The sequence below is a fragment of the Prunus avium genome, chromosome 1, assembly GCF_965620075.1.
Source record: "Prunus avium chromosome 1, drPruAviu1.hap1.1, whole genome shotgun sequence".
Classification (NCBI taxonomy): Eukaryota; Viridiplantae; Streptophyta; class Magnoliopsida; order Rosales; family Rosaceae; genus Prunus; species Prunus avium.
This window is the reverse complement of record NC_142284.1, coordinates 13733123-13750704: the sequence shown is the minus strand read 5'-3', so window position 1 is coordinate 13750704 and position 17582 is coordinate 13733123. Positions and strand designations below refer to the sequence as shown.

At 38.7% G+C, this 17582-nt stretch overlaps 3 protein-coding genes and 2 non-coding genes across 6 annotated transcripts; 4 read left to right on the top strand and 1 right to left on the bottom strand.

Moving 5' to 3' along the window:
• The first annotated feature begins 867 nt into the window (after positions 1 to 867).
• Positions 868 to 1571, top strand: LOC148297372 (uncharacterized). The gene has a single exon (XM_088255620.1). The coding sequence runs from the start codon at positions 1138 to 1140 to the stop codon at positions 1348 to 1350; it is 213 nt and encodes a 70-aa protein (XP_088111746.1). The 5' UTR covers positions 868 to 1137; the 3' UTR covers positions 1351 to 1571.
• LOC148297373 (small nucleolar RNA Z103) lies at positions 1426 to 1528 on the top strand. The gene has a single exon (XR_015833178.1). It is a non-coding gene; the product is annotated as a small nucleolar RNA Z103 (small nucleolar RNA).
• Positions 1572 to 1741: 170 nt separating the features above from the next.
• Positions 1742 to 1834, top strand: LOC148297371 (small nucleolar RNA Z103). Its single transcript, XR_015833179.1, has one exon. It is a non-coding gene; the product is annotated as a small nucleolar RNA Z103 (small nucleolar RNA).
• Positions 1835 to 8308: 6474 nt separating this feature from the next.
• On the top strand, positions 8309 to 10351 carry LOC110773924 (uncharacterized). The gene has a single exon (XM_021978429.2). The coding sequence runs from the start codon at positions 8407 to 8409 to the stop codon at positions 10228 to 10230; it is 1824 nt and encodes a 607-aa protein (XP_021834121.2). The 5' UTR covers positions 8309 to 8406; the 3' UTR covers positions 10231 to 10351.
• A 1533-nt stretch (positions 10352 to 11884) lies between these two features.
• LOC110773951 (uncharacterized) lies at positions 11885 to 16699 on the bottom strand. Of its 2 annotated transcripts, none has more exons than XM_021978463.2 (10): positions 16202 to 16699; positions 15802 to 15951; positions 15405 to 15554; positions 15196 to 15318; positions 14842 to 14925; positions 14622 to 14672; positions 14162 to 14278; positions 13673 to 13972; positions 12950 to 13359; positions 11885 to 12759 (listed from the first exon to the last, which is right to left on the bottom strand). In XM_021978463.2, exons 1-10 carry the CDS (start codon positions 16689 to 16691, stop codon positions 12148 to 12150), a joined length of 2487 nt encoding a protein of 828 aa, XP_021834155.2. In that variant the 5' UTR covers positions 16692 to 16699; the 3' UTR covers positions 11885 to 12147. The 2 variants fall into 2 exon arrangements, with proteins under 2 accessions (XP_021834155.2, XP_088110029.1); XM_088253903.1 differs by having other exon boundaries at positions 14622 to 14669.
• Positions 16700 to 17582: the final 883 nt, after the last annotated feature.

Here is a 17582-nt window from a genome sequence, read left to right as displayed (position 1 = left end):
AACTCTACTTGCTGAACTCACTCACGTACACATAGGAAAAACACCACTCGCACACTCTGTCTTACTCTCTACATAAAATTTGTAGGATAGCCTCTTAAGTAATACAGCAAGCAAACAACCACCTCCTAGAGAATACACCCACCAATTGAAAATAAATTTTTATTTTTTTATTTTTCAAACGTGGAGCATTTGTGGTACACATTTCAGCAAAAAAGTGGATCTCATTCGTGCCATGTCATCATTTTTAATAGAATTTTTAACTGAGTTAATAATGAGAGGCAAAGTGAACCACCAAATCTCGGTGAAGCAGACACTTTGGCTCACTTTAACTTTCAGGAGGTAAAGTGAGATTTGAATATTGTTTCATGGAGTACTACAGTAAATAAGCCAAAAATACAAACAAACAAATAAAATTTCAGGCTAAATTGAGTACAGATGCCCAATACACAACAAATAGCAGCAAGAAAAAGGAACGTTCTTCCCTGACCTTAAATTATATTTCTTTAATTTAATGGTTTGTATAAAATTAAAAATAAAGATTTTAGAGTTTTTTAAAGGGTTAACTACAGTAAACCCCCCAACCTATAGGGTCATTTACGATTACATACCCGATAATCGGGACATTTACAATTACATACACAACGTCACGGAAACCCTACAAAATGCCCCCTCCGTTAGCGAGACCGTCAAAAAATCTGTTATCTGCCTACGTGGCATTTGTGGGACCCCTTTTTTTATGATGTGGACTTCCACGTGGACAAATAAATAATAAAATATTATCTATTTTTAAAAAATAATAAATATTTGTTTAAAAAAAATAAAAACATAAACAACTCTCTCTCTCTCTCTCCCCTCCTCCCTCCCGACCCACCCCAACCCAGAACTCACCTCTCCTCTTTTCTTAGCCCCCAGCCACCCTAACCACCACCCAAGCTTACTCAGGCCAATCTCCATCTCCGATAAGCATTTCCAATCTCCATCTCTGATAAGGACGTCGAAAGCCCAACTTCCCCCACATTTATCAGAACCCAGATAAAAACCCGTCTCCCAAATCCCAAGATCTCAAACAGCAAACCCTTTTTTTGGGTCTGAAATTCCAGAGAAAAAGAGATTCGAAGCACTCAAAGTGAAGCAAAGATGTGCTGCTGTCCAAGCAGAGTTTGCATGCTGTGCACTTGTTTGATACTGGTGGTGGTTATGGTGGGGCTTTTGTTTGGGTTTGGAGTGTTCAAGCATGGCTTCCACAAGCTCAAAGACACTGTGAATTTCTGTGATCCGAATGTTCATGGATCCTATTGTGGGTCTACTGGAAGACCCTTCTTGGGTTACACTGCACCTGCACCTATCTAGGAGGGTTTTTAAATTTCGTGTTTTTGTGTTGGAATGATTTTGAATTTTTCTTGAAGAAAACCATATAAAGAAAAGATGGAAGTGATGATTATTTCCCCAAATGATCGAAGCTGAACAAACTGAGCGACTTATATCTCTGTATTACACAGAGACACCAAGCCAGGTGTTTCTGATCCATCTTCATTCTTTATATCAGATCTCACTAACTTGCTTTTGATTTTTGATTTTTGTTGTTTACATTTTGCTCCTTGAGAAGCACCGAAAACCACATTCTCTGTTCTTCCTTTTGTTTCTTTGTCTTTTGAAATTTCAAATCTTTTTTCAGTTTTGTTTTTCAAATTTTGAGTCTTGAATGTTTTTTATTTTTGCAATTGGAAAAAACCATAGATGGAAGTGATGATTATTTCCCCAAATGATCGAAACTGAACAAACTGAGCGACTTATATCTCTGTATTACACAGAGACACCAAGCCAGGGTTGGGGTGGGGGAGGTTGGGAATGGGGCAGGGATTTGGGGATGGGTGGCCTGAGTAAGCTTGGGTGGTGGTTAGGGTGGCTGGGGGGAGAAGAAGAGAGGTGAGTTCTGGGTTGGGGTGGGTCAGGAGGGAGGAGGAGAGAGAGAGAGAGTTGTTTATGTTTTTATTTTTATTTTTAACAAATATTTATTATTTTTTAAAAATAGATAATATTTTATTATTTATTTGTCTACGTTGAAGTCCATGTCATAAAAAAAGGGTCCCACAAATGCCACGCAGTCAGATAACAGATTTCCTGACGGTCTCGCTAACGGAGGTGGCATTTTGTAAGTTTTTCGTGACGTTGTGTATGTAATTGTAAATATCCTATAGGTTGGGATGTAATCGTAAATGACCCTATAGGTTGGGGGGTTTACTGTAATTTTTCCTTTTTTAAAAGTTGTAAGGATTGAAATTGAAACACACCCTCTCAACATAAACTCCCTCATTATAGAAACTCATGCTAAAATATGGTAACTATGAGAGAATATTTGTTTGTGAGAATTTTTCTGCATATTCATCTCCTTGTAGGAGGTCATATTTATAATACAGCGGAGCCTTAGTGGCCAAGTAAATAATAAATTCATATTTCTATTTACAGTAGGAAATCATGAATTATAGTGAATTAAATACAATTAGAATGGGAATCCTTGGAATGTAAGGAAAGAAAATCAATGATCCACAAGTCGCGCCAACACTGCCCCTCATGTTGGTGCATAGATGTCGCTAATGCTCAACTGATCTAGTGAATTGTTGAACACTCTACTGGAAATTGTTTTTGTCAAAATATCTGCCAATTGATCCTCAGACTTGATCCCTTTAGCCTCAAGCTTCTGTTTGATGAAGTGTCGATCCACCTGAACATGTTAATACGATCATGTTGAACCGAATTATGTGCAATAGCTATAGCAACCTTGTTGTCACAAAAGAGATTCGTTGTAGACGTGGGTTTATACCCAAATTCAGTAAGCAACTTCTTTAACCAAATGAGCTCACAAATTCCTTTAGTCATGCCTCTGAACTTGGCTTCTGCACTGGATAAAGCTACTACCTTATGTTTCTTGCTCCTCCATGTCACCACATTACCTCCCACGAATGTGTAGTAACCCGATGTGGATCTTCTATCTGTTACACTATCTCCCCAATCTGCATATGAATAACCATCAATATTTAAATGACCATGTTTTGAGAACATAAGTCCTTTTCCGGGTGCAGACTTCAAATATCTAAGTATCTGAAAAACTACATTCATGTGGTCTTCACTCAGAGAATGCATAAATTGACTAACGACGCTCACCGCATAAGTAATGTCTGGTCGAATATGAGACAAGTAGATCAATCTTCCCACTAACCTTTGGTATCTTTGTTTGTTAGTTGGAACTTAATCCGGGTATTTTCCAAGGTGATGATTCTAAATAATAGGAGTGTCTACATGTTTGCAATCTAGCATTTCTGTATCTATCAACAAGTCCAAGACATATTTCTTTTGAGAGAGACATATGCCTTGCTGATCTAGCCACCTCAATCCCCAAGAAATAACTGAGTCCACCTAGGGTTTTCATCTAAAATTCAGTAGCCAAATAGTCTTGTAGCTGAGATATTTCATGTTTATCATTCCCAGTAATAATCATATCGTCAACATAGATTATTAAAGTTGTTACCTTCTTTTTATGATGTTTCAAGAACATAGTATGATATGAGTTACTCTGTCTGAAACCATTGTTTTTCATTGACATGGTGAACCGCCCAAACCATGCATGTGGTGACTGTTTCAGTCCATACAACGCCTTTCGTAATTTGCATACTGTTCCAGTCTAAGTAGTATTATATCCAGGAGGAATGTCCATATACACCTACTCCATAAGTTATACTTGTGGGAAAGCATTCTTTACATCAAACTGGTGTAGTGGCTAGTCCAAATTAGCTGTTTACCCGTTTGTATTTGTTTCCTGGGATGATAGGGTAAAGTTCCCCATTAATTCAAAGACCATGATCTGGTCAATAAATTAACTTTCTTTATGTGTTGAGCATGCCACTGTTAGCAACTTTTCAATTCTAACAGACTTGAAAGTATAACTTGCGCCCCAAGCTACTGACTTTGAACAAACGATTGTGAATTTCGGTGAGGAATATCTCACAAGTAAGTTCTTTTCTATGCCTTAGACTGGTAAGGACTTTTACAATTTTTCTCAGTATAAAAACCGGCAGTTCTGACTAGAATGAATGATGACAGATTGAACTAATTTCAGGCAGAACTCCCTCTTACAAGGCTTAAGGGGAAAACTAACTATGTAAAGACAAAAGGAGGGATGAGCTTCCATTTCTGCCTGGGTAGTGGCCTCTGTTCTGGGCTGGACTGGATGTGTCTGTGCTGGACTGGACTTCAAACAGCTTCAACTGTTAGGCTTCGGCTGCAAATCGATACCAAAGCTTGAGTTTGGCAGAGCTTTAATCTATTTCAAGCCCTGGACGGCTTTTAGATGGTCAGAACTGGGACTTCTCCAGTCTGAAAGGGACAGAAGTGGCTGGACTTAAGCTGGAGGTGTGCTGTAATATCTGTGCTGCTTAGTCAGGGCTCTCCATAAATTTGTTGATGTTTTCGTATTTGAGAAAACTCAAACTCTGCATGTCTTGGCTTTTGCTGAACCAAATTTATAATGAGAGAAATCTCGTTATTGTTGACTTATGAACTGGGATTTGAATCAGAAACAGTATTCTAGCTGTCTTTGCTGGGAGAAAGAAGGATGATTCTGCAAGCTTGTTGAGAAGCTTTTGTAATTAAAATGCTTCAGACTCTGGGTCTGTTGGACCTTGTTTGGGATTTTGGTGATCAAGTGATCATTTGAGTGTTTATCTTTTGACTGAGTATTTTGGTTTTTTGATTGGTTGATTGTCCTTTGTTTGTTCACCTTCTCTTTATATTTATAGAAATACTTCTGGGAGTGAAGGCTTCTAATTTAAATAACGGGCGGCAAAAAATCCCAGAAAGATCTCCTATTTTAAATGCAAAAGAAAAGGGATTTTATCACTTCTGGTAGATAAACAGCCAGTCACTTCTCTGTTTCAATGGGGAACCTCACCTGCTCTTTCAAACTGTGATGGTAAGTTTGATTTCTAGTTTCAGCAACTCCCTGTTTCCTGCTTATCTCTTTTAGAAGGCTCAGTCTGCTTATCTCTTGGAAACGGTGCCTTCTCTCTTTAGAAAATATCTCCTTTTATAAAAAGGCTATGACCTTCTAATAGCAGGATTTCTGATCTTCTAATGGCAGAGACTCCTCAGAGACGTTCTTTTTATGTCTGCCCTTAATTGTTTATCAATCTCAGTTGAATTTGTTGACTTTTCCAAGCTGGGAGGTCACGTGGGTCTGTTTTTATGAGATTGCCTTCCTGGTCAAGTTATGCCTAGTTCTTGGGTTTCTTCGAGGCCCAAGTCTTTTAATCTTAACTGCTTTCAGGCCCTCAATGTTTTGGGCCGAGTGTACTGCTTTGGTTTGTTTATTTGAAAATCGGCTGGACGCGTTTGATGGGCCGAGGGCTTCTATTTCTAGGTCCAAACAGATGGCCTGATAATGATGTGGGCTTTAGGCTTTTTGACTGGGCGTGCCAAATTTGGGCCCAAACATTAGCTGCAAGGGACAATAATGGTGCGTTTGGATGAGGGAAATAAACTTGGGATTTTGACAAAACTCAGAATTTCTAAATTGACATGAACCAATTCCCATGTTTGGATTTAAAAAAAACATAGAAATTTAGAAATTCCGCGTGGGAAAAAACATGGAATTTGGAGATCATGAATCCCAACTTTAAATTCTATCTAAAAGTCATCATTTCTAAAATCTCAAGAGAGATTGAGTTTTAAAAAAAAATAACTTTACAAATAAATGTTAAATTCGGCGTGTTAAATCCGTCACCCAAACAAGAAACTTTACAAATTTTAGAACATTAATTTCCATCATTTTAATTTCTGTCATTTATGAAATCCTTTGTACTTTTAAATTTCCTCATCCAAACACACTGTAAAATTTTGACTGTGTTCAATTTTGCAACTGGTGCAAAGGTTTTTTCATAATCTACACCATAAGTCTGTCTGTACCCTTTCACCACAAGTCTTGCCTTGTATCACTCGATAGATCCATCAGCATTGTGTTTTATGATAAACACCCATCTATATCAGCCTTGTGGTAAAGTTTCCAGTGTCCAAGTCTGATTCTTCTCAAGAGCTTTCATCTCTTCCTTTATAGCTTGAACACACTTAGAATCTTTCATTGCTTCAGCAACCTTGGTTGGGATATGAATAGCAGACAACTAATGCACAAAGGCCTTGAGTGGTTCATACAACTTCTCAATGGATGCATGATTTGCAATTGGATACTTTGATGTCTTGTCAATATAAGGTGAATAACGGTTTGATGGCTTCCCACGATTCTGCATGAAAGGTAATTGGTATCCAATAGATTTATTCTATGAATTCACAAGTGTAGTAAGAGTAGTTACCTCAAGGATATTCTCAAGAGTTCTGTCCATTGGCACTGTTGAGTTAGAGGGTGGGTCTTCATCTCGTTGTTCTGTATTGTCTGTAGGCGTGGGACTTGGATCAGAAACATCTTTGCAAGGATCAGGGGGTCAGGCGATCGATGGCTGTGAATAAGCGATTAATCGTTTTCGGTAGCGAGCAATCTCGTGCTCTAGACTCGGGATGATTGATTGTAGGGTTTGGATGATTGATCGTTTCTTGGTCGAGAGCAATTTCATGCTCCAGACCTCAGGGTGATCAATCGTCAAAGGCTAGACGATCTATCGCTTTTGTACAGAGGCGAATTTCTTCGTTTTTCAAGTTGCTCCAATTCTACTCTTCACTACGTATTTGCCCCTGAAGCGTAGAATTGGATGTTGGGTCATGGAAGAACATCCCACATTCTAGAAAGGTCACATCCAAAGTGACATAGGTACGTTGGGTAGGAGAGTGATAACAGTGGTAGCCTTTCTGATGAGTGGCATAACCCCAAAAAACACAATGAAGAGCACATGGATCAAGTTTGCTACGTTGATTTTTGTGGAGATGAACGAAGGCCACGCATCCAAAAATTCGGGGTGTGAGTACTAAAACAGAAGGCAGGGGCCCATGTTGCGCAAGCACTTGTAAAGGAGTTTTAAAGTTCAACACACTAGAAGGCATGCGGTTGATTAGGTGAACTATTGTGACAATAGCATCATCCCTGTGATGGCGAGGAACATGAGCGCCAATCAGAAGTGCTCGAGCTGTTTCAAGAAGATGTCGATTCTTTCGTTCAGTAACACCATTTTGTATTGGTGTTTGAGGAAAAGTCATCTCATGGATAATTCCATGTTGTTGGAAGTAAGCCTGAAACTCATGATTAATAAATTCTCCATGTTGTTGGAACATGAGCGAAGAATCTGTATTTGAGAATTGAACTGAGTTGTCATCTGTTTGTGGAAGAACTGAAAACGGGAAAACACTTCGTTTTTATTCTTTAGCAAATAAAGTCATTGATCCCAGCCCGGCCTAAAGCCCATGTCCAAATTGAAACGGGCCGGGCCGAGCTCGTGACGTGCCCGTGCTCGTGCTCATGCCATACTTGGGCCCAAGAACCAACCCATTTAATTTGATTTTTTTTCCACTAGATAATTCAAATTATAAACATTTAAAAATATAATTAGAGGTAAGAAATGATGAACTATTTGAAAACATTAATCAATCAAACATCCAAACAATATGAAAGGGCAGAGGGCAAAAAGTATCGAACTCCACAAAGTCCACTTCAACTTTTCATCTTTAAACAACTTATTATTTTATATGTGAAGAAATGTCTTACTTTGATTATAAGAGAAAAGTATATGTCATATGTACTGATTAGAAATCAAGTCCAATGTTGTTTAATTAATTTGTAGTTGATATGTTTAATTAATTAAGGACCCAAGTAATTTTCCTAAAATGAAAGACATCAAATATATGTTTATGATTATAAATATAAATAAATAAATAAATGAATAAATAAAACCATATAAACAATGACATTAGATGTCAAATTTTTGCATTTTGACTTTTGAGGAAAAAAAAAAAGTTAAGTGTGCCGGGCTTGGGCTCGGGCCGTGCTTGGAACGGGCTCGTGCCAAGCTCGGCCCATGTCGGGCCATCGGCCGATCCGGTCTATTGGATCTATTTTTTGATCCCAGCCTGGCCCAAATTTTCGTGCCGTGCCGAGCACAGCCTATTAATATTCGTGCTCATGTCGTGCCGTGCCTCATTTAAACGAGTTGGGCTCGTGCCGTGCTGGGCCGGCCCGTCTTGTTTGACAACTCTATGCAGGACTAGCAGTATTCACATAAATAATAACAGCCTTTGCCTTTTGTCATGGTAAATTAGTGGAAATGGCCTGAGCGAAATAGATAGCATGATTTTAGACGTCGTCTCCGTACTCATTTCATTACTCCATAAGCTAAATTTGTTTTTTGTCCGTTAAGCAATAGGCTCAATTTCTGAGAAGACGGTATTTGAATTGCAGCCTTGAGTTGGACGACGATGACGATCGCTAAGAGAGCTCCAGCTCTGACACTTCTCCACAAGGGTAAGCCATCTTCTCTCTATTATTCTCTGTTTGGGCTCGTCATCGTCAGAACCCAGTTTTGCTCTTTGGCTATCAATCGTTGTCATACTGTTGTTAGTGTTATTGGTCCTAACCCTAAGGAAACCATTGATTTGGAGAAATTGGTAGAAATGCGTTGTAAATCTGGTAATCTTGGGTTAGATGAAGCACTGGGTCACTTCAATTCCGTAATTCAAATGAAACCCATTCCCTCGATTTGGGCTATCAATCATTTGTTTGGGGCACTCTCCAAGATGAATCAGTGTTCCACTGTAGTTTCTATGTATAAACAGATGCTGGCTTGTGTTGGCTTACGCCCGGAAGTCGATACACTGAGTGTTGTCATCAATTGCTTGTGCCGTATGAATCGGGTGGGCTTGGGTTTCTCTGTTTTAGCAACTATCCTTAAAAATGGTCTTCAGCCCGATGCTTATACTTTGAGTGCTTTGCTTCATGGGGTTTGCAAGTATAGGTCACTCTCTGAGGCAATGGAGTTACTCCGGAAAATAGAAGAGAAAGGATTAGCATGCAGTGAAATCACTTACGCTACTATAATTAATGGGTTGTGCAGAGCTGGGAAAACATGCACGGCGCTTGAGATACTCGAGCAAATGTATGAAGATGGAAGGTTTAAGCCTGTCCCTCAATGCTATAATCCAATCATTGACCGCTTATGCAAAGAAAGAAGAATAGATGAGGCGCTGACCCTATTTCGAGATATGATCAACAAAAGTGTTGCGCCGGATATCATCAATTACAATTCATTAATTTATGGATTATGCAACATGGGTTTTTGGACACGAGCACTTTCTCTGTTTGAAAAAATGAAAAACAAAGGCATAAAGCCTGATGTTTTCACTTTCAATTCCTTAATTTGTGCTGCATGCAAGTCTGGTAAGTGGGAAGAAGCTGTGCTGCTATTTAGAAACATGATTGATTGTGGAGCCTTCCCTGATATTGTTACATTCACTTCTGTGTTGGATGCTTTGTGCAAGGAAGGGAAGACGGCAGAGGCACTTAACCTTGTGGAAGAAATGTTCCTTAGAGGTGTAAAGCCTAATGTCGTCACCTACAGCTCCTTAATTAATAGCCTCTGCCATTCCGCACAATGGAAAGAAGCCACAAGGTTGTTTAATAGAATGCTGGATGAAGGAATTGCACCAAATGTTGTAACCTTTACCACTGTAATACATGCTCTTTGCAAAGAGAGACGGACCGAGGAAGCGCTCTCCGTGTTGGAGCTAATGTCCCAAAGAGGTATAAGGCTTAACGTTGTCACTTACAGCTCTCTAATTTATGGCATGTGCCGTACGGATCAATGGGCTGAAGCCACAAGGTTGTTTGATGAAATGGTAGTTCAGGGAGTCTTACCTAATATCATAACTTTGACAATACTTTTGGATGCTCTCTTTCAAGGAGGGATGCCAGAAGAGGCTCGTAAAGTAGTTGAGGCCAAAGTTAAATATGGTATGGAGCTGAGCAAAATAACTTGCAGTATGCTAATTGATGCTTATTGTTTTCGTGGCAAAATGGATAAGGCAAAGAAGGTCATTGATTTAATGGTGATAAAAGATCATGTCCCAGCTGATATTGCTTCTTGCTATAAAGCCTTGGTCAACGGCTATATGCAAGCTAAAAGGATAGGTGAAGCTTTGAGGCTCGTTGAGGAAATGATCGAACAAGGGGTGATGCTTGATGTGGAAACCCTAAAAGCTTTGAGAGGTTTGCGTCCTAAAAGGCATGTTGTATCTGCAGAATAGTTCCCCATGAGACCGCTAGAACTAGTTACATTCCTGTTAAATCTTTAACTGCTAATTATGTCATTGCATTCTAAACTTGTATGACCAAGCAATATTAGTGAATGGAAGTGGTTTCAAACAATTATAGGATCCTAACCCTAAGGAAACCATTGATTTGGAGAAATTGGTAGAAATGCGTTGTAAATCTGGTAATCTTAGGTTAGATGAAGCACTGGGTCACTTCAAATCCATAATTCAAATGAAACCCATTCCCTCCATTTGGGCCATTAATCATTTGTTTGGGGCACTCTCCAAGATGAATCAGTGTTCCGCTGTAGTTTCTATGTATAAACAGATGCTGGGAAGTCAGTACACTGAGTATTGTTATCAATTGCTTGTGCCCTATGAATCGGGTGGACCTGGGTTTCTCTGTTTTAGCAAATACCCTTAAACATGGTCTTCAGCCCAATGCTTATACTTTGACTGCTTTGCTTCATGGAGTTTGCAAGTATAGGTCGATCTCTAAGGCAATGCAGTTCCCGAAAATATAGGAGAAAGGATTAGCATGCAGTGAAGTCACTTACGCTCGTATAATTAATTTGTTATGCCCGAGCTGGGAAAACATGTATTGCATTCATGGAGTTTGCAAATATAGGTCAACCTCTTAGACGTTGAATCCTGCAAGGAAAATTTCTGGATCCATCCCTGTCTAGACATTTCATACTGTATTCATTGAATCATTTCACAGATTGAAGCAGTACCAAATTTCAAATGATAAGCTCGGGAGCTTTGCAAGTCAGTGCTAGTTTTAACAGTAAGGGTTGTAAGATTCTTGCTGAGGTGGGCCGCGGAGCAGTGCTTCTGTTGTGTTGAAAGAGCTGTGGTGCAACACCTATTTTTTTGGTGAAAACCAAGGTATCCCTCGCGCGATTGCGGGGACTAACCCTCGAGGTACTGTCGGGCGCAAAGCGGGGACCTCTCCCAACAAAGTCTGCTCTATTCGCAAGCGCCTGGGATCGAACCCAGGACCTCTTGTTTAAAGGAGCAACACCTATTCATTGTATCAAGAACTCGTCTTCAGTGATATAGCATTTATTGAGTAACTTGATAGCCTAAAATTGCAACGGTTTAAAGCCTAATAATTTCCTACTTGATATTATTGTTCTACGTATAATGTAATCTTTTAAGTGCAAAGGATTGGGGGAGGGAGGGTTTACACAAATATTCACGTGGTGTCTGGTGATTTCGAACCTCTGCTCATAGGAGTGGAGATAAAAGGGCTTAACCAACTGAGCTATACCCTACTGGCCAAGAGCACCCACTTTGTCATTCCTCACATATAAAAACCTAACTGGAGAATTTTATTACCACCCCCAATCCATTGAAGGCACTTATCTTTCTAAGAACATCCCTTACAGACTTTTAACTGTATGTATTAAGTGAAACCACCCGCTCAACTTACCTTCATCAGAGTGACTAAGCTCATCTCTGTCCAATTCAAACGTACAACATCTAATTATTTCAAATACATTCAATCTAATGCGGCTCTTGTCCCAAGTTGCATTGTGGAAGGTCAGAGCAGAATCATTCTGCAACCACCTTGCTTTCTGTTTCGATGCATTGTTTAGGCTCTGCTTGGTTTCATTTTCAAAGTCACTTTCTGTTGTTTATAGAATTCTAGCTTAATTTCCCATGCTTTTGAGTTTACTCACAGTTAAATTTTAACCAAGTTTTGATTCTGATTGAAGTTAACTTGTCACAAGGCATTATTCAAGGATCCTTAACACTAATGTCGAACTGACAACATTCACATACAAAAAATTCCACATGATTAAACCTCACTCTCAAAGCAAAACAAAACATAACAAAGCAAATTTTAACACTCAAGATGATCAACTGCATAACCCATTAGACCTTGTTACCATAACATATGAAGAACTAGTGTGGAAAGACCTCATAGCTCCGCTGTGGTACCTTTCTGATGATGGCCCTCATGAGATCAAAGTAAAGGGGCAGCTGTGCAAGAGCGAAAAAGGTGACCGGCAAGCAAGTTGCTGCATACAATGGATATGCCACATATCTCAGTTGATGTTTGAGGACAAAGATATGCCCTGTGCAGAATGAGACTAACATGGAAGCTATAGATGCGAAGAGTGATGTTAGACCCAGCAAAAGTTTCCGAGGCAAGTCCATTGAAAAATCGCTTTCTTCATATCTAGAAGTGAGAATTGAAAGAAAGAAGACCAGGGAAGTTACTGAGAAGCAGAGAGCAGTCAGTGATGAGATGGTGAAGGCACCGAATGCTGACTCGTCCTTAAGAATTGGTTCACCTGTATTCTGATTAAGTCCACCTGGTACAGTTGCTGATGTTGCAAATGCAACCGTTGCAATGAGAGCTGCAACCACAGAGCACGACTCCGAGGTTTTAGTTAGCCATTTGCTGCCTTCTTTTATAAGATTTCGGTGTGTATTTATGAAGATCTCCTTTGGGGTCTGGCCTTTTTTGTTGTAGCGAACAAAGAAACCATGTGGCATTGAGCTTTTGACAAACTGCGCATCCAGTCAACATAACAGTAACTCTTGAAGATTATGTTCACACTTCAAAACCTTGATTTCAAAGTTTAACTCAAAAAGATAAATAAAAGGCCAGTAATGGTAAAGCCAGAGGTTTGTAAGCTGAAGACTAACATGAATAGTGCAGCTGAAACTGATGTAGTGTGAGATCAACAATAGTTCATACCTTATACCACTTGATTTCCCATTGCATTTGCAATGCAGCGCCTGGAATAAGCCAAGGCCGGTACTGTCCACATCTAGCGGCAAGATGTAAAGCGCTGTTACCTTGGTTGTCCAACTGACGCAACAAGCTTTCTTTTAGTATCTTTCTCTTCCGCAGGAGATTGTAAACATGGGGTTGCCTGTTCTCAACTGCTAACAGTACAACATTCTTGTTATCAGAGTCCACATCCTGGATGGCCACTGGGAACTTGTCTAGGATTGTTTCTACCATTTCTGTCACTCCCATCTTTGCTGCAATTAATATTGGTGTCTGCTTTTTATCTGCTTCACAATTTCCATTCTTCTTATCTCCCAAGGGTTTGTTTTCCTTCCTCTCTTTACCGTTGTTGAGTCCAAGTTCGTAATCATGTGCTGTAGGTTTTCGAAGCCATGTTTGAAGGAGAAAAACTTGTAAAAGATAACACAATATTTCATAGTTATTTTTATACTAATTAGCCATCCCAGTTGCCTACAAGTAGGCTACTGTCCATCTCCAATAAATTTCTGTTCTGTTTTTCAATACAGCACAAACTTCTCGGTTAAAATAAATGACTTCAATGGTATTTAGGAATACCTGATTTCTTCCCTTTAACCTTCCCACGTTTGTTAATGTCAATGAAGCATGCAGTACACAGAAGATGAGTAACTACCAGGCCAAAATAAAAGAGAGGTGTAATTTGTTTACCTGGTTGATTCTGATCACTCTCTATCTGATACTTGTTTTGGTTTGAGGACGACAGTTTTGTTTCAACATTTTTATTTCCACCTTTAGATGGTACATGATCGACTGCTGAAGACGGGGCTTGGTCTAACAAGATAGGATTAGGAACATCACATTCTTCTTTATCTTTGTTTGGTTGATGGGGATTTCGTCCAGTATTTTGGTACTTGTATAAGGAAGTACGCTGAACCAGTTCATTCATGACCTGATTAGCCCATATATGTCGCTCTTTCCTTTCTTGGATTTTCTTTATCTTCCAAATGCCTACATGTCATTCAACAAAAGAACATTAGGAGATGAGGCAACTGTCGTCCATGAGATTTAAATTTTTTCGCTTAGAAGGGTTCTTGGATGGGGAAGTGATGTGGTTTTAAACAAGCTTGCGTGTCTAGCTAGATGACGCAAGCTGTACTAGTTATTGATCGGGGGCTATGAATTAAGTTTGGTACTGACCAATTCCCAGAATAATTAGCATGGCCTTCATCATAAGCTTGAAGAATAGAACTAGTGAGGCGTAATTGGGCGGATACGAATAATTTCTTCTCCCCTGTTCATGTGGTTGGTTTGTACCTGCAAAGAGGCAGAAAAAATAATGCTAAAGTCAAGTCTACTCAGAACAATTGAGATGCCTAAAATGTCATCAGATGATGAAATTAAAAAATTGAACAGTAATCCCCTATATTCATAACTCTAGAAGTTCAGAACTTGCAAGACCTTTTTTTCTTGATTTATTGTCCTAGAAGAAAATGTCATGGAGTTATGAAGCAACAAATTCTTAGAACATATTGAATACCTCAACAAGTTAACAGTGACCATCTTTCTTCATTAAGGAATATTTTTTTCTACCCAAAATAATACAATTTCAGAGAATAATTCACCATAATGTTTAGAAATAAAAAAATTTATATGGCACCTTTTGATTCCGACTTCTTCACTGACGAAGATAATCCTGAAATGCCTCCTGCTGCAGTAGCTCCAATCAGAAATATATCACATTTGACTTGAGTTTTAAATCCGAACAAACAGGTCTTTTACATTTAGTAAGGTTAATGTTAGTCTTTGTCATGAAGGTTATTTATCTATCTTCTTTTTCTTTTCTTTTTTTGACTTCTTTTAATTGTAGGGAATTTTACCATCAGTTGATCTTGAACTCTTTGCATCTGATACTTCTTTTGATTGTAATCTCATTGCAGAAGAGGATGCTTCTGGACTGGCCTCTGCATAGTTGGGCTATTTAATCAACTGAATCTTTAACTTATCATCTTCAAACTTCAACTATAATGTACAAACTGTTCAACTTCATCATCAGGTTGGTTTTTCTTTCTTTCATGATAAAAATTAATTTACTTATTTTTTCATAGGGAACGTCGCCAAGGCAAGACTCAGTGATTAATTTATCACCTGCAGAAAAAATTGTGTCTTCCACAATGGAATCTGATAAGTGATATTTCAACTAAAGATTTCCCATAAAAGGTTATGAGGATTACTTATCACTGAGCTGCTCAGTTGTTGGGGATTCTCTTCATCATCAGCAGCATTTTTCCCAATTTTATTTCCTCCATTAGCTCGGAGTGAGCAAAGCATCCAATTCTGATTTCCCCGTGTGTTTGCTGGAAATCAAGAAACTAAATTAGACTTGTGGTACAAAGGTTTGGGGAAGAAAATACAACATATAAATTTCACAAGATTCACTCACTTAACACTTGAAAGAAACTCCTCAGAACTCCAGCAAAGTTCATGCACGTTTCATAGTTTTCTGGATATTTAGAATTGTTTTGTACTCCTTCGTTGTGCAGACAAGCTTCGTATTTATATGATTCCTCTTTGAGCTCTTCAACAATCAAACCTGACAGAACAAAATTGAAAAGTTCTTGTTAAATCCGAGAACTGAAAATGATGAACAAAAAAGATGGAGTAATTTCTTCTTACAATACCTAGTAAAAATGCAACATATAAATATGATGGCTACACTTTTATGTGTTCTTTAGTTATTTGTGAACATGAAACTGCAAATGCATGTGTTGAATCATAAGTTGAACATGTAGACATTTGAATTGAGTATAAAATCAAATTGGTAAGGTGGAAATTCTTACAATGGTATATAATATTATCAGTCAGTCCAAGGCGACTACTGCTTTTGAATGCACCAGGCTTACTGGCCAGAATATGCAGGGGAGAGAAACCATTTTCATTCATAGAGTTAACAAGTTCCGGGTACAACCGAATAATCTGAAATGCCAAACCTAACAAAAATAGAAATAAGGAATTAAAAGTGGCATTATTTTCATTAATCTAAAATTAAGTACTAATTGTTGAGAGTATTTGTCCCACTTTGAAAAGTTAAAGGACCAAGCCTGGGTTTATAAGGAGTTGGGCTACTCCCCCCATTGCCAATTGGTTTTGGGGTGGAACCTCAACTTTCTTCACTAATTACATGGGGAAATTAAAACCAAAAAAAGAAAAAGAAGAAGAAGATAGATAGCCTGCACTTACTGAAGTATTCACCAGAGATAGCAGCATGGAGAATGGTATCACCATGATTGTCTCTAAAGGAATGGTATTTTTCTTGGCAGTGAGAGTGAAGGCAAAGGAAAGCCTTATTGTGGCCATTAAGAGCTGCCAAGAAGAGAGGGGTCTCACCGTCGACGTTGCGAAGGGAGACAAGGCTGCGATCTTTGGTAACCATGCTTTGACACACTTGGACATAGCCAAGCCTAGCAGCTAGATGGAGAGCTGTGTTGCCTTTCTCATTTCCTATTTTCAATACGTCTGATGCATTTTCTCCATTGGCAATGATGTGCAACAAGTCCAATGCGGTTTTTGTTTGGCCATCAGCAATTGCTATGTGTAGAGCAGTCTCTTTTGATTTGGTTATGTTGGCCTTTCGAGCCTTGGAACAATTTCTGTAGGCCTCCACCACCTTTTCCCACTGGCCTTTCATGGCATTTTCGAACAAGCTATCCACTTCCTCGTATGAAGCCATGGTTGGCCTCTGTCTCTAGTTAGTCAGCACATATATACTGCTATCTGATACACTGTGTTATCATATATGGTTTCGGTTTTGGCTTTTCTAACCACATTTACTTACTATCTTTACTAAATTGTTGACCACCTTTCCTCTCTAGCAGAGGCTGTGGAGAGGTGGTCAGTAAATGAGTAAATGCGGTCAAAATATTTTTATCGGACTTTTGAATTATTAATTCTTATGTTCATAAACCACATATACACTCAATTAATAAAGAAATTGAGCAATCTGAGCAATTTGGAATATTATCAACTAAGCAATTAAGCAACCTACCACATGCAGTCCAATTCCCTATTTTCCTTGAGAAACAAAAGATTTCCTTGTTATCTCAGTCTACTCTGTACCGTTTTAAAAAAAGGAGGATAAAGTGTAACAAAAAAAATAAAAGGATAAATACCAAATCAAAATTTGCTTAAGATACTTCTTTCCTCTTCAATTCTTTGCCCTTTATTTACTCTGTCACTAGAAACAAATAGTCAAAGGAAATACAAGAAAGCTTCACAATCTTGGAAAGTGTAGCGGATCAAGCACTGTCCTGGATTACTGCTCCATCGCCATTCTGGTTAATTTAACCTATTTTTCTTCTCCCTCAAGTCATTCTGTTGTCCTATCAAATCCTCGGAGAACAAAACATGTTGACGCTGGCATCGACAAAACACACTTCTTTATTTTTCTTAATTATACTTTAACTGCAGCTTTAAAGTTAAACCGGATAAGAAACACAAAAGTTTTTCACGATAACAACTAGCTGTCAAAGTATGTCTCAAACTTCTAGCTAACCATTTCAAGTTGGTTTTCTATTTTCAAAAAGAATAGTTATTAATAGTAAAGTGCCAATTTAGTTATTCC